The 13,169-nt window shown below is 41.7% G+C and overlaps 3 protein-coding genes across 3 annotated transcripts in view; 1 reads left to right on the top strand and 2 right to left on the bottom strand.

Moving 5' to 3' along the window:
* Window positions 1-483, bottom strand: part of LOC108135730 (choline O-acetyltransferase) — a 29,087-nt gene extending 28,604 nt beyond the window's left edge. The window contains exons 1-2 of the mRNA XM_041709151.1: window positions 407-483; window positions 52-156 (exon numbers count right to left, since the gene is read on the bottom strand). Coding sequence (XP_041565085.1) covers window positions 52-156; window positions 407-483 — 182 coding nt within the window. The remainder of the gene's footprint in view (window positions 1-51; window positions 157-406) is intronic.
* A 9,543-nt stretch (window positions 484-10,026) lies between these two features.
* LOC108135742 lies at window positions 10,027-10,605 on the bottom strand. The gene is made up of 2 exons (XM_017256576.2): window positions 10,533-10,605; window positions 10,027-10,464 (listed from the first exon to the last, which is right to left on the bottom strand). Exons 1-2 carry the CDS (start codon window positions 10,540-10,542, stop codon window positions 10,190-10,192), a joined length of 285 nt encoding a protein of 94 aa, XP_017112065.1. The 5' UTR covers window positions 10,543-10,605; the 3' UTR covers window positions 10,027-10,189.
* A 1,609-nt stretch (window positions 10,606-12,214) lies between these two features.
* On the top strand, window positions 12,215-12,717 carry LOC108135747. The gene is made up of 2 exons (XM_017256581.2): window positions 12,215-12,317; window positions 12,401-12,717. The coding sequence occupies exons 1-2, from the start codon at window positions 12,308-12,310 to the stop codon at window positions 12,673-12,675; spliced, it is 285 nt and encodes a 94-aa protein (XP_017112070.1). The 5' UTR covers window positions 12,215-12,307; the 3' UTR covers window positions 12,676-12,717.
* Window positions 12,718-13,169: the final 452 nt, after the last annotated feature.

Consider the following 13,169-nt stretch of genomic DNA (forward strand, 5'->3'; position numbering starts at 1 on the left):
GCCAAAACGCTCACACCGACACACACACACACACCGACACCGACACTCTACCCGTTACTACCGCTCGAGCTCAACCGCTGCGATGCCGTACGCTTGGATTCTGCTACAACTGCTCCCTGGCTGAGGTCCACCAAAAAGAATTTCGGCTCTGGAGCTCTGCTCCGGGGAGTTTTTATTTTATTTTTTTATTTTATTTATTTATTTTTTTTTGGTTTCCAGGCGACGGACGGCGAGACTACGGCGAAACAGCAGCAGCGTGCGTTCAGGCGTCCGGGCAGGAGCAAAGGTAACTTCTGTCTGGCGACTGGGTTCTGAGCTGAAAAGCGCAGAGCAGCAGCAGCAGTAGCTACTGCACGGGTCGTTCGTCGTTTTGTCGGTATTCAGCCTGGAAGGCCGAGCTCCCCACCTTGCGCCTTCCACGGCGCAGGACACCTGCGCATGCGCCTGCGCCCCCGCCGAACATCCGGCCAATTGGCGGGCCATCCTGCCTGCTCCCGCTGCGACCTTATCCTGCCTCCTCTCCCACCGCCCCCTTTTTTTCCCAGGCCCATTACTCTCGCCCAGTTGAGCACATTTGAATAAAATTCTATTCGCACTGTGCGAAGAAAATCAATTTCCTTCGGCCACTCTCACCTGTCGGTTTGGCATTTTTCCCCGCTTTGTCATTGCGTGCTTTTTGCGTTTGCCATTTTCGTAGCACACATTTCGGGGCTTATGTAAGGGGCAGCTGCTCTGAGGATTTATTTGCTGAGAAATAAAAGCACACACTTTACAACAACAGATTTTTGTTTCTTTTTTTTTTTTTTTTTTGGTTTGGTTCATGTAAGAAGTGCTGTAATTATTTCGCAACAACAAAACTCCCTAGCCAACAATTGGGCAATATTTTTCGTTAATTTCTAGAATTGCCCGAACAATAAACAGTCATTTCTTTCAAGTGGGCCAGACAATAAGAGTCTGGCAAACAGCTTGGACACTGATTAATATCTGGTGTGAAGGCAGGACTGCAATGCAGGGTCCACAATCTCTGACACCCATGTACCAGCTTTTGTTGAATTCTTCGACCCCCAATGTCACACAATTTGCCAATTTCTTTGTCATTTATCACTTGACAAGCACTTTCTGCAATTTATCAAGTCTTAGCTTGGGCTCAAAAGGCCACAAAATTATGTTAAGACCATAAAACCGAGACCCGAACATGGCATAAGAAATTTAATGGCCAACTTTTCTTCTACATTCTCACCTTTTGTCTCAACTCTTTTTTGCTCTGTCACTGACGTTACATTTCTTATGCAAAAAGTTCTGGGGGAAAAAAACTTGGAAATTTATTCACCGCTTTGCAAGTCTCTCTGGGTGATTAGGGCAGAAGTTTTGCAGCGAGTTTTCCTTTTTAATTTACAGGAAAAGCGCTGGCAACTGACCCACTGCATTGAGATGAGGGCCAACGATATTCCGCTAGTTGGCTGATTACATTTCCATTTACATTTAACAACGCAAATGAAAACAGGCAGCTGAACTGAAAGTCATGTCAAGGTTAGACTACTTTTATTGATCGATTATCGGGCTTGGGTTCATGAATGGCACGACTCTGCTCCGCTTTTTTCCGTACACAAAGTTACGTTTTGCATTTAAAGTTTACTTTACCAAGTCCCCAATCAGAAGTCAATAACCTTCAAAATCCAGCCACGTAAAAGCAATTATGAGTGCAAATTTTTGGTGTGCTGAAACTATTTTCGCATCTTTCCTTATTCGGTTTATTTACAAAGCTGAGTGAGAAACTTTTAATGCAGCGATCGATATGAGCCCAAGGAGCTCGGAAAATGCCGAGCAGGAGGCGTCTTCTCAAAGGTAAATCAAGGTGTGCCTCGTTTGCCCGTGTGCGTGTCGTTCTGCTGGTGATGTGTGGGTGTTTTGATGTGTGGGTGTGGTTGTGCCTGCTGCGGATGTTAGCGCGGTGGTTTAAATATAACAACACTTTGTGCGGGGGCCAAATTATATGGCACAACCGTCCGCCGAATGGACGAGTCGGGCCAACGTACTGTGGCCCACCTAAAAGTGGTTGGAAACAAGGTTACCTGGTACGCACCATGCGGCCAAAACAAAGAAAAATGTCTGCGAGGCACGCAAGGCAAGCGGAACCCAAGAAAAAGAAAACGAGCCTCGTCAGGCGCCCACAATAGACCACACCGTGGCATGGTGGCGTACACAAAACACAGCAGCGAAAATATATGAACTTAAGCTGGCACATACAGTCCAACTTCTTTAGCTCAAACACTAAAATTACATTCCACATTTACTTAAGGAGAAGCAAAATGGCTTACCATTATATCTTGAGTGTTTACTGCAAAGCAAAAAAAGAATATCTTAATGTTTCAACACATAAATCAAACTTAATTTGCTGAACAAAGCATTTTTAAGTTTCGTTGTTAATAGTTCTTAAAGAAGCTTAACTGTAGAGCGAGTTTTTATCCGACGTCGATTTGCGCAGCAGTTAAGCTTAATACAAATTTAATTTACAGCTAATTGTTTGACCCGAGAGATGTGCCATCATTTGTCATTTTGCGAAATGGAGCCGCCTAAGCGATTAATTAATTCTCCGCCGGCAAAGTGGAGCAAACAATTGAAATTCGACACCGGAAGGTGACTGAAAGTCAGCGGAAGGTTTCCAGTGCCAGGACTCTCCAGGCTCGAGGCAATAAAAAAATGAGAATAAAATGAACTTCAAAGCGGGATAACGAGCCCAGCTAACAAACCAGACTGCAGCATATATAATTGCGTACCTTAATGTTTATTTTCAATTAGGACTTCAGTCATGCCAGCACGAGTACAGTAATGCCGGGGGTTCGGCGGTGTTGTACGCCTTTTGGCAATTAGATGACGGTTGAGTCTGGCATCTGCTTGGATGTAGGCGAGCCGTAAAACAGACACCACAACCACTCTGCAAACCACCACCAAAACCAGCCGTAAGAAAAAACAGAAAAACAGAAAAAATAGAAACAAACACAAACAACACTTATAAAATATCACGCTGCGCCTTTGGTTCTGGGTTTGCCCAAGGTGAACCCCACCCACCACCTCACACCACACCACACCACACCATACCACACCCACCCTGCTGGCTCGCTACATACTATCGATTTTTATACCTTGCAAATACGTGTGGGTATTTTTGAATATCTTCAACCACGCAAAGGTGGAGCAGTTTGCTGGTAACAAGAACTTACGCTAAATGGTTTAAATCCTGCACTGGCTTAATTGGATTGCTCCGACCGCAGGACCGTTTTTGGCATGTCCTGCCAGGCGGAAAACCCCGTTTCAATCCATCCTGACCGCCCACCGAAGGAGGTTTAAAATATATTTCCCTTAAAATATTTTCACTGCCTGCGCCAGCCAGCCAGCCAGTCAGCTTGATGGCTTCATAGTGCCGCTGATCCTTTCTGTGCGATATTGACAGCCAGATAGACAGCAGGATACCTGCCAGTTGGGTTCTAGCTGCTGGCTGTCAGTGGCAGTGTCTGGATTTGGTCTTTTGCAGGGGGCGGCACAAGCTTCCCCAGGGCGCAACATTTGACGGCGGTCACATCCACATCCACATCCACCGTCCCCGGAATTCAGGGGAAGAAGGGTATCCCGCTGCGCCAAAGTTCATTTCGGAGCCGAGGCGACACAGCAAGTGGCCCCCAAAGGTAAACAAGGTATGATAGACACTCAAAAATTGCTCATGACATCAGGATTTATCAGGGCTGAAGGTGCAACAACATGAAATGTCATGCCATTCTGCAGTGCAACATAAGTTAACGTAAATTGTAAGCGATTGGATTGTTATTTGCGCAGGAAATCTGCTGATTCGAGTTAAAGAGGATGGTGTCATTATTTTTGACAGGTTATATTTGTAACTAAAAGTAAATAGCTTTTGTAGCAAGTTTAATAAATAAATACGGGTTAAAAAGGCCCTCGCAGCCCTGAATATCGAAAAAGCCAACTTATGGGACGAAAAGTGGGTAAACAAAGTTGAATTTGTTCCAAGGATCTAATTGACAGCAAGATATGTCCCACAGGATAGCCCACGTTTAACTGAACTTTGATTGATAGTTGTGAGCTCAAAGATTAATGAATATATTCTAGGTTATTAATAGTTCAATGAATATATAGATACTTTTGACACAAAGTCGCACTAAAGATTTTTTGTCAAGGGGATTTCTTTTACTTTTATTTTAATAAATATTTAAAATAGTATACAAAATGCTTATAAGCTTTAATTAAATTGAAATTACTGTGTTACAAAATATAGTCAATACTGTTTTACAATAAAAACAAATTGAGATTTTTGTTACTTAAAATCAGACACCACATTCACGTATCCGTTTATTATCATCTTCTTTTCCCCAGTTTGAATTCTCCATGCGATTGCAGGTTGATCCAAATTGAACTGCAACCTTCATTGGAGATTCATAAAGCCAATCGAGCATAACCCCCTGAAAAAATATATATTATCACCCCGATCCATTTACATTGATTGCAAAAGCCTCTGGCATCGCTAATTGCGAGTACTTATATTTACAATTGATTGCGCTCTTTGTGCCGGAGTCGACAAGTCAGCTGACAGGGTGTGTGACGACCAAGGACGAAGGACGAAGGACCCCGGACCAAGAAGGGTAACTCGAGCCGGTGCCTCGTTAGCGTGAATGTTGCTAAGGAGGAGTATCGAGAGTTGCAAGAGGTAAAGAGTTAAGGTTGATGCTGAAGCGAGTCCGTAATTTCCCAACCGAAACGCAATTTATTCGCCGCACTCTGTGTGGGTGGACACGCTGCTCCTCAAATAAGTATTGAATTACGAGTTAATTTAACCGGACCTCGTACAGTTTTCAGATCAGGTTGAACTTTGGTAACTCGCTTGGCCCAATCTTAAATTTGCTGTAGCGAAAGGAGAACTAATTGGAAGCGTTAAGCTATTACTTTCACGGAATTTTGTCTTCATAAATATTTAACTGAAATGAACTTAATAAATCATTTCTGTCGGGGTATCCACAACAGTATCTTCCGTCTCAGTTCCAACGGAAAACCAAAAAAGTTTTTCAGCTCATTTCAAACGCTCATGAGAAAACAGAGGCTAACTAGTTTTAGGCAAACAAAAGCTCTACGGATTTCACTTCAAATCAAGTCCTTATAGATTTTTCAGTGGCTTTCTTTATTTAATAAGATAAATTGAAGTGTAAGCAAGTGGTTTTTGTCAGAGAGCTTTCACATATATATTATTTAAACATCATAAAGTTTTAAAGGATTTTCAAAAATATTTTCAAATGTGAAAATAAGCTCTTTTTCTCAAAGAACTTCTTACTTAAAAATCATTAAAGCTAATTTATATATTATGATGCTTTTAAGTTTAAACTTTATGTATTTGTATGCACAATTTTAAATCCATTATGTATATAGGTATTTATGTATGGCTCACAAAAGGAAAACTAACGTTGAAATTGCCAAACAGATTAGAAGAAAATTGCACAGAATGCATAAAATATGGTGGGCAATAAAATCTAATGGAATCTGCGCAAACTGAATAATATCAATAAAATTAAAATTAAGACGGCGCTTTGCGCAGCGAGAGGGAGATGGAGCAAGTCAGTTAGAGGGAGAGGGCAGATACCGAAAATAACGGTAAAGGAAGAAGTTAGGAAGAGGAACGGGCGCAAAGCGGAACAACAAAAGAGTCCTGAGGAATTTCCTTCTTTGCGTCTGTGTGAGTGTCACGAGTGGTGGAATTTCAAAGGAGCAAAAGCGCCATCAAAATGGCCGCCGAAAGTGTTGAAGTGTGTTAGTGAGCCAAAAGAACTAACAATGGCCGACATCAAAGTCACTTTTGAACGGGTGCAAGAGGGAGAGGGAGGGAGCGTTAGGAGTTGGCCAAAAATAAAACTAAGGCTAATCCCGAGCCCCAAGGGAACGGATAAGTGTCCAAAAATATTCGTGTGGTTTTGAAGGGCGAGTCCGCCAAAATTAATTGCAAATGTCGCGTGCTTCGTATTTTTTGTTTTGTCAACAGCAATGTCAACGGGACAAACGCTTGGTGTGCGTGTTATTATCCCTGTCCCTTGCAAATCGGTGAATGCAACTTTTGACATTTCTATGACCTTAACTAACTTACTAAGCGCGCAACAACAACGAAAACAACACTTGCAGCTAATTTGTACCCCCTATCCCCAACTATCTCTGTCTCTTTCTCCCTGGCCTGTAACCTAAATTCATATTACTGTGTTTCAGTTTCCATTTTGTGGCCCCTGTTTCACCTGCCATTTCGTTCCGTCAAAATGTATTTGCTCTCCCCAGGCCCCATTTTCCGATTGACTTTGCCATTTGCGTTTGCCTTTACTGTCATTTCATTCAAACATGGCCGCGTGGGTGTGGCCTTGTCACTCACACGAAAGCGGAATCCTCTCCCACGCACACACACACATACAAGCTAGGAGTCGACTGGATGCGGTAGGCGGAGCCGTTATTCGCTTGGTCTCCTTGACTTCCTGGCAGAATGAACCACTCTGCCTTCCAGCGGCGGGTTCCAGTGCTCCCACCAAGACACATGTGGCTTCCAGCTGTTTATCAGCTGTTCAGCTCAACTGGAACTGAGGGGAAGCGACTGTGGTGAAAGCTTTTCGATATACAAAATTTGTGCAGTTTCCGCTCAAACCTCTTCTCAGTCCTCACTTTTCAAAACTATAAAATAGTTTTTATTAATACATTTTGTTCAGTTATTCATACAAACATTTTTGTTATTATATTCTATCTTAATTGCTTGTTACTTAAATATACCTACAAATGTATTAACATTAAATACTAAGTAACAAGTAATTACTAAAGATAAATCATACGGGAAATTCAATCACTTCACTAGAGTAAAGAAACAAAAATAAAATAAATTAAAAGTTACGCTTGGGGTTACATTTTATTGTTGAAAAAAAAACTACCTATACAGACATTTTTTTATACAAGTTTTTTAAGTGCACTCAGATGAAAATGGAATGGCAAACAATGTTCTAATTATTTTTGTGGCGAACAAAGGACACACTGAAATATTGAACATGTTCGGGCTTTGCCTGGTTGTTTAAGCCCTCAATTCAATTAACAGTCTGCAGATGACAGACCTCAATCACTCAGATCCCTCGCATTCATTTCGAATGAGCAACGACATTTCGCCGGTCGTCGTTTGAAAGTGAAATAAAGTTTTAATGCATATAAATTGCTTATGCCTAAAAGAGGGCCAGACTGTGAAATATTAATGGGCACGCCACGAGGGGAGGGGAGGGGATTGGATTGCCTGAATTGCCACCCACCCAAGCAAAAAAACAGGTGAGTGGGCTGACAGGTGAAATGTAGCCGAGATGGTGTTGATATTCCTCACGCTCCAACTTCAGATTCGGTTTTGAGTTTCGCTTACAGCTCCGGCTTATTGTTCCTCTTGGATGTTCCATGCCTCAATGACGTCAGCAATGGACTTGAACCGAAATCCCGCATCAACTGAGAACTTTGACCTATGCTAAATTTGAGTCCAGAGCACTCAAATACCATTTTTCAGATCGCTTGCGGGCGGCTCTTGCAGTCATGTCACTTTGAATTTATTTGTCAGCTTGATGAAAGGTCATATGGATTCTACTACTTCAGTCAGTATTTCTAGCCACAAATACTATATATCTATCTGTCTGTCTTTCAGTGGATTTCCTTCTGTCCGCCCTCCGCTGGTAAATTCATCATTTTTGCGACATGTCAATTTGTCACTCACCTGGCCTGACAGCCCATGTATTAGATATATGGCCAGGCCGTATGCACATATGTAGTACCCTCTATGTGTTTTCTTATCAGTCAAATCAGTGGAGCCATCAATCAAAGTAGCGCTGTCTGCGGTTTTTGGCCCACCAGCTGGATTGAGATAGATTGCGATAGATAATTACCAACGACGGGCAGTGGGGAACTAAAAAGTTATGCAGCCCCCGATTAGTCAAGGTCAAAAAAGTTCATCCTTAATGCAAATTAAAATGTTTGCATAAAACTAAGGCAAGCGGAAAACTTTGTTCATATAAACTGGCACTCTGTTATGGAATATTAATATGGTTTCAAAGTGAGCAGACAAAAAATATATCCATACACGGCGATGATTTAAAACGTTCTGTCATCAAATGATTTCGTCATCAATGTGTATTTATTTAATAGCTGGAAACAAAGACATGATATTGGTTCAATGTCGAAGCTGGTTTTCATGATAAGTGTTCGCCTGATTTGCACAACTCTGCATAGAGATGCATGAAGATACTCGTAAACACATAATGCGAATAATTATAGATGTCGTTTATCGATGTAATTGCTGGATTGCTGGCCAAGTGTGACAAAGCACTCGAGATGGCGGCTGCAGCTCATCTTAACCCAGAAATGAGGTGGCATCTGATATAAACATGAGCCCACACCGAAACCCCTGCTGTATTGTATTGGCAAATGAAGCAACTAATGCCAGTGCTTTGTTTTGATGCCCCAATAGAGGTATCGCCATTACCATTGCCATTGCCATTACCTTTGTCATTGCCATTAGCAGGGGATGGCAATACGAGTGGCAATACGAATGGGAATCGAGTCTTATCTGCATGCAGATAATGGAGATTCCTCGCCTCGTCAAGGCCGCGTTGACTTTCTTCAATGGCTGGCCTGAGATCTGTGGGCAAGGTGAGTGCCGCAGCACCTCCAGACCGAATTCATTATGTGATGCCATCGATGGGCAATGGCACTTCAACGGCCGTGGGGCATCCACAACGAGCCCACGAACCGAACACTTGAGGCCAGCGGCAACGAAAACTGCGTGTTTGCATTGCGGCAATGATTTCTAACTAAATTTATTGAAGTACTTTTCACTTTTAATGCGAACGCTTGTGTTTCTCTTCGCCACGCTTCGATATTTATGACTTTTACCCAGGCAAGGCAAAAGTATGTGAGTTCCAATTTTTATGTATTTTGTTAAGCTCCAAATTGGAGCACTGGAGTTGGCTCCATTTTTTCCTCTTTGGTTATTTTGAATGATTGTCGATCGCAGACTCGTAGCACACACAATACGAGTTGATTGATTGTGGTAGCAGCACAGCGGCAACAGCTTTGATTGCCAATCGAAGGTGTTAGATAACATTACAAGCGCAACAGACACGCACTGCCTAATTATCGTTTATCAGACGTATCTCATATTCCCCCCATGACATCGTGGGCATGTGGGCCGTGAGTAGCAAAGGGCCCCTGGGAATTGTCGGCAGATGTGTGTAGCTCTGCCTTGGTTAATTAAAAGTTCTGCTTCATTGGGCTTGGGCCCTCGGGCCTCGGGCTGGGGTTCAGACTCAGGTGGACCCTCAAGTTCAGGTCCAAGGCAGCGTGATACAGTGGAAACCGGAAAACCACAACCCACAATTGTCATATTATATAATACTCTAAAGTGTAGTGACTGTCAGTTTTAGACTCTTTGACTGCGAGGGAAAATTTCAATCAGTGGTTTTGGTTTTCTTATCAGACCCCCATTAACTATTGTACAAATGCCTAAGATGTTTGTGTTATCAAATATACAAGGTATTTGATTTTAAGCTGAAATAAAATGTGTCTAGCATATGCGTCTTTTTACATAGTTCAATTTTATATTTTTAATTGCTGCACGAGCTGTATGTGCCTTGTTTCTGTAGCAACCCGTATAATATCTTTATGTGTTTATTTTCATATTTCATATTCATATTTCATATTTAATTGCTATTCGAGCTTTATGTGCCCTTATTCATATTTCAATCCTATAAATTTAAGTGCTGAAGCTCAAATAGCAATTCTTATAATTTTAATTGCTGTTCGAGCTTCAGCCGTATTGAAATATGAATAAAAAACACATAGCATATTATCTGCGTTGCTATCGAAATCATGTTAAACCAAATTTCCACTGAAATTAATGGATTTAGATTAAGAAGGAGTATTTAATACCACCCCGTTATAAGACGTTAAATTCCATATGAGTCACAATTAGAGGCGTTTGCCTGTACTTCCCAAAGTTGGGACACATAATTAATTTATTTGCACCACCATTGAACCCACCACATTGCCGCTAATCCAATCGAATCCAATCAAAAGTTGGCCGCAAATAAGAAACATAAACGGCTTGGGCGCTCTGCTGTTCTCGAGTCGAGTTGGCTGTTTATTTGGTGTAGGGCTCAACCCATTTCCACTCCTCCCAGACGACGCAGCTCTGCTCCTTCTCCATGAAGGCGTAGTTGTCCGGGCACTGGATGTAGTCGGCCTTCTCCTGCCCCTCGGGGCAGACCCAGTAGTGGGTGGGGTCGGAGATGTCGCGGAACATGCGGCCGTGATCCTCGACGATGGCGCAGTTGGGCTCGGCGTAGATGTCCTGGCCGTTGTAGGCGGAGCTGAGGGCCAGGAGCAGGCCCAACAGCAGGCAGCAGAGAAGGGTGGCTACGGAGAAAATGGCATTATGTTTAAGACATATTTTTTTGGAGGGGATCGTGTGTGATGTGCCTCACCCTTGTACATGATGAATGTGTTGCAATCGAAGGCCGCCAATTGGCATATTTATAGTAGTGCCGAATTCACCTTATCGCTCTGCACTCGGCACTCAGCACTCAGCACTTGTTGCCCCGACACTTGCTGCACAAGCAAAATCACTTAGTCCAAATGAGTTTCAATTTATTTTTAGCTCCCCGCCTGCGGATGTCGACCGTTTTGGGCAAAGGCAATCATAACGAGCCGCTTTTCAGTTGGCCGCATTAATTGGATTTGGCCCAGAGCCCGAGCGTGTCGGCTTAATCGATAATTAGCCGCTGCACTGCGTTGGCAATAGCAATTGCCACTGCCACCATCATCTTGGCCAACCTGAAAAACAAACTGAAATAATCAGTCAGCTTAACACATGCGATGCTTCATCATTATTGTCATCTCGTCTCCTGGCCAAAACCGTCACCCGCTGGGGAGTTGCGTCCTCCTCAGTTAAAGCCATGTAGCTACCTCAATGCGGAACTGTAATTACACTTTAAAGCATTTTGTAAGCGATTTTTTCAGGGTTTTTGTTTTCGACCTACTCTGGCTGCTAAACGGTTTTTAGTTTTTAGTTTTTTGGGTTTTAGGTTTTCAGCCAGCACATTTCGTGAGGTTTTTTGCCATGTTTTATTTTTGCTGCCTCTTGCTATTTATATTGGTCAAGTGGCCTGGCGCTTGAATCGCTTGCGGCGCCTGAAGCTCCGATACCAAAGCCAAACAAAGCAACAAAGAAACAAACAGTTAACATAAATGCAAAATACTTTTGCAAAATGACAAAACAAAAAAATGAACAACAAAAAAATGCCCATCGAAAAGATAGTCAGCAATTAATTAATGAATGGGCCGATAGTCTTTAATGTTGCACAATTTAAACGGATTCAGATTTCAGCATTTGTTTTATGAATTATGGAAATATACGATTATGGATTTGCCATGCCATCTGGGACTACACTTGACAAAGTGTCAATAAATTGACATGGTTATTATGTTGAATGACTGTTGACTTAATACATTTGTGTTGGTTTGTTTTAATTGGACAACCAGAAACATTATAGTTGATTTTAGAAATTAGTAAATGCCGTTTATCAATTCAATAAATTCTAACAGAGAAAATATATTAATATTTGTAGAAATATTGTATACCAATAAATTGATATTTTCCAGTTTAAAATAAAAACAAATACAGATTTTTAATGCGATTTTAAGTAATCAATCAATTCTAATAAAGAGAATATGTTAATATTGTAGAAATATTGTATAACAATAAATAAATATTTCCCAGTTTTAAATAAAAACAAATACAGATTTTTAATGCGATTTTAAGTAAATAACAATGTAAATTTAAATAGGCTTAGATTGACTTGGAGGTCATTGTATAATGTTTGCATGCTACAAGAACAATCCATTAAAAATGCAGTCGATAAGAACCTATGTCTAATATTGCATTGTATACATTATTCAATATATTTGCTATATTTAGTCTATCTTTAGTTGGGGGAGTGGGACCCCTGGAACCATATTATTTGGCAGCTTCTCCCATCCCAGCCCATCTTGATAAAGATTCTGCTCTTTGCTACTTTTCGCTCTGCTCCCATGATAATAATCAACGAATGCGCGCGTGTGTCAAAATGTCAATACTTTTATTATTCTTGTTTTCACTTCTTTTTTCGGCACTGTGCCCCCGCGCAAGTATAAAAGTTCCATCCCCGAAACGTGAAGGTCTCAGTTGGTTCCTTCTGCCGAGAAACTTTCACAGCTGAAAATGAAGTCCGGTGGGTGTGAGGTTGAATTTTAATGTGTTTTTTATATCGATTACTTATGGCTTCATCGCTTTTCCCTTTCGCCCCCCACCCAGTTGTTGCTCTGTGCGCCATCTTTCTGGCCGCTTTTCTGGTTGCGGGCGTGAGTTCCGATGCGGGTCGTTCGGCCTGCAAGGATGAGTCCGAGATTGGCCAGACCTACACGCACCACTTCGATGCCGCCAAGTACTGGCTGTGCGAAACCCTGGGCACTCCCGCCAAGGAGGTCGACTGCCCCGCGGGACTGGCCTACATGCACCTGCTGAAGGAGTGCATCCCCTGGGCCAGCTACATCTGGAAGAAGCCCGAGATGCCACCAACTGTGGCCTAAAAATAAATGACCAAACGTTGACAACTGCAACCTGATTTGTTTATTCATTGATTGTAAGGAAATTTAAGGTGCTATTGAACAACTCCTCGAAATAATGTTGGTAGTTTTTTTACGTATGGAACTGTTTGCACTAAGACGTTAATTTATGATTGTAGTTTAGGAACTTTTAAATATTTTGCTTTGTTTTTTCTTACCCAAGTTTAAATTTCTCATAATTGAAATTTGTTCTATTAGTTTAAGTCGCAGGGAAGACAGCTTTGTATTATTGCTAGAACAGGAAGAACATATTGTTATAATTACTGCTCTATGATTCTGAAGCATTTGAGTCATACGATTTAAGGTCTTAGTCGTCTCATTATAAATTGTTATTATTTGAATCATTGCTTTTTTATTAAATTTGTTTAATGTATATATATATTCATTATTTTGTTTCATACGTAAGGTTCTAAATAATTATCACTCATACGCAGTGGAGGTTTTGCCAACACCGTTAA

The sequence above is a fragment of the Drosophila elegans genome, unplaced genomic scaffold, assembly GCF_018152505.1.
Source record: "Drosophila elegans isolate 14027-0461.03 unplaced genomic scaffold, ASM1815250v1 contig_476, whole genome shotgun sequence".
Classification (NCBI taxonomy): Eukaryota; Metazoa; Arthropoda; class Insecta; order Diptera; family Drosophilidae; genus Drosophila; species Drosophila elegans.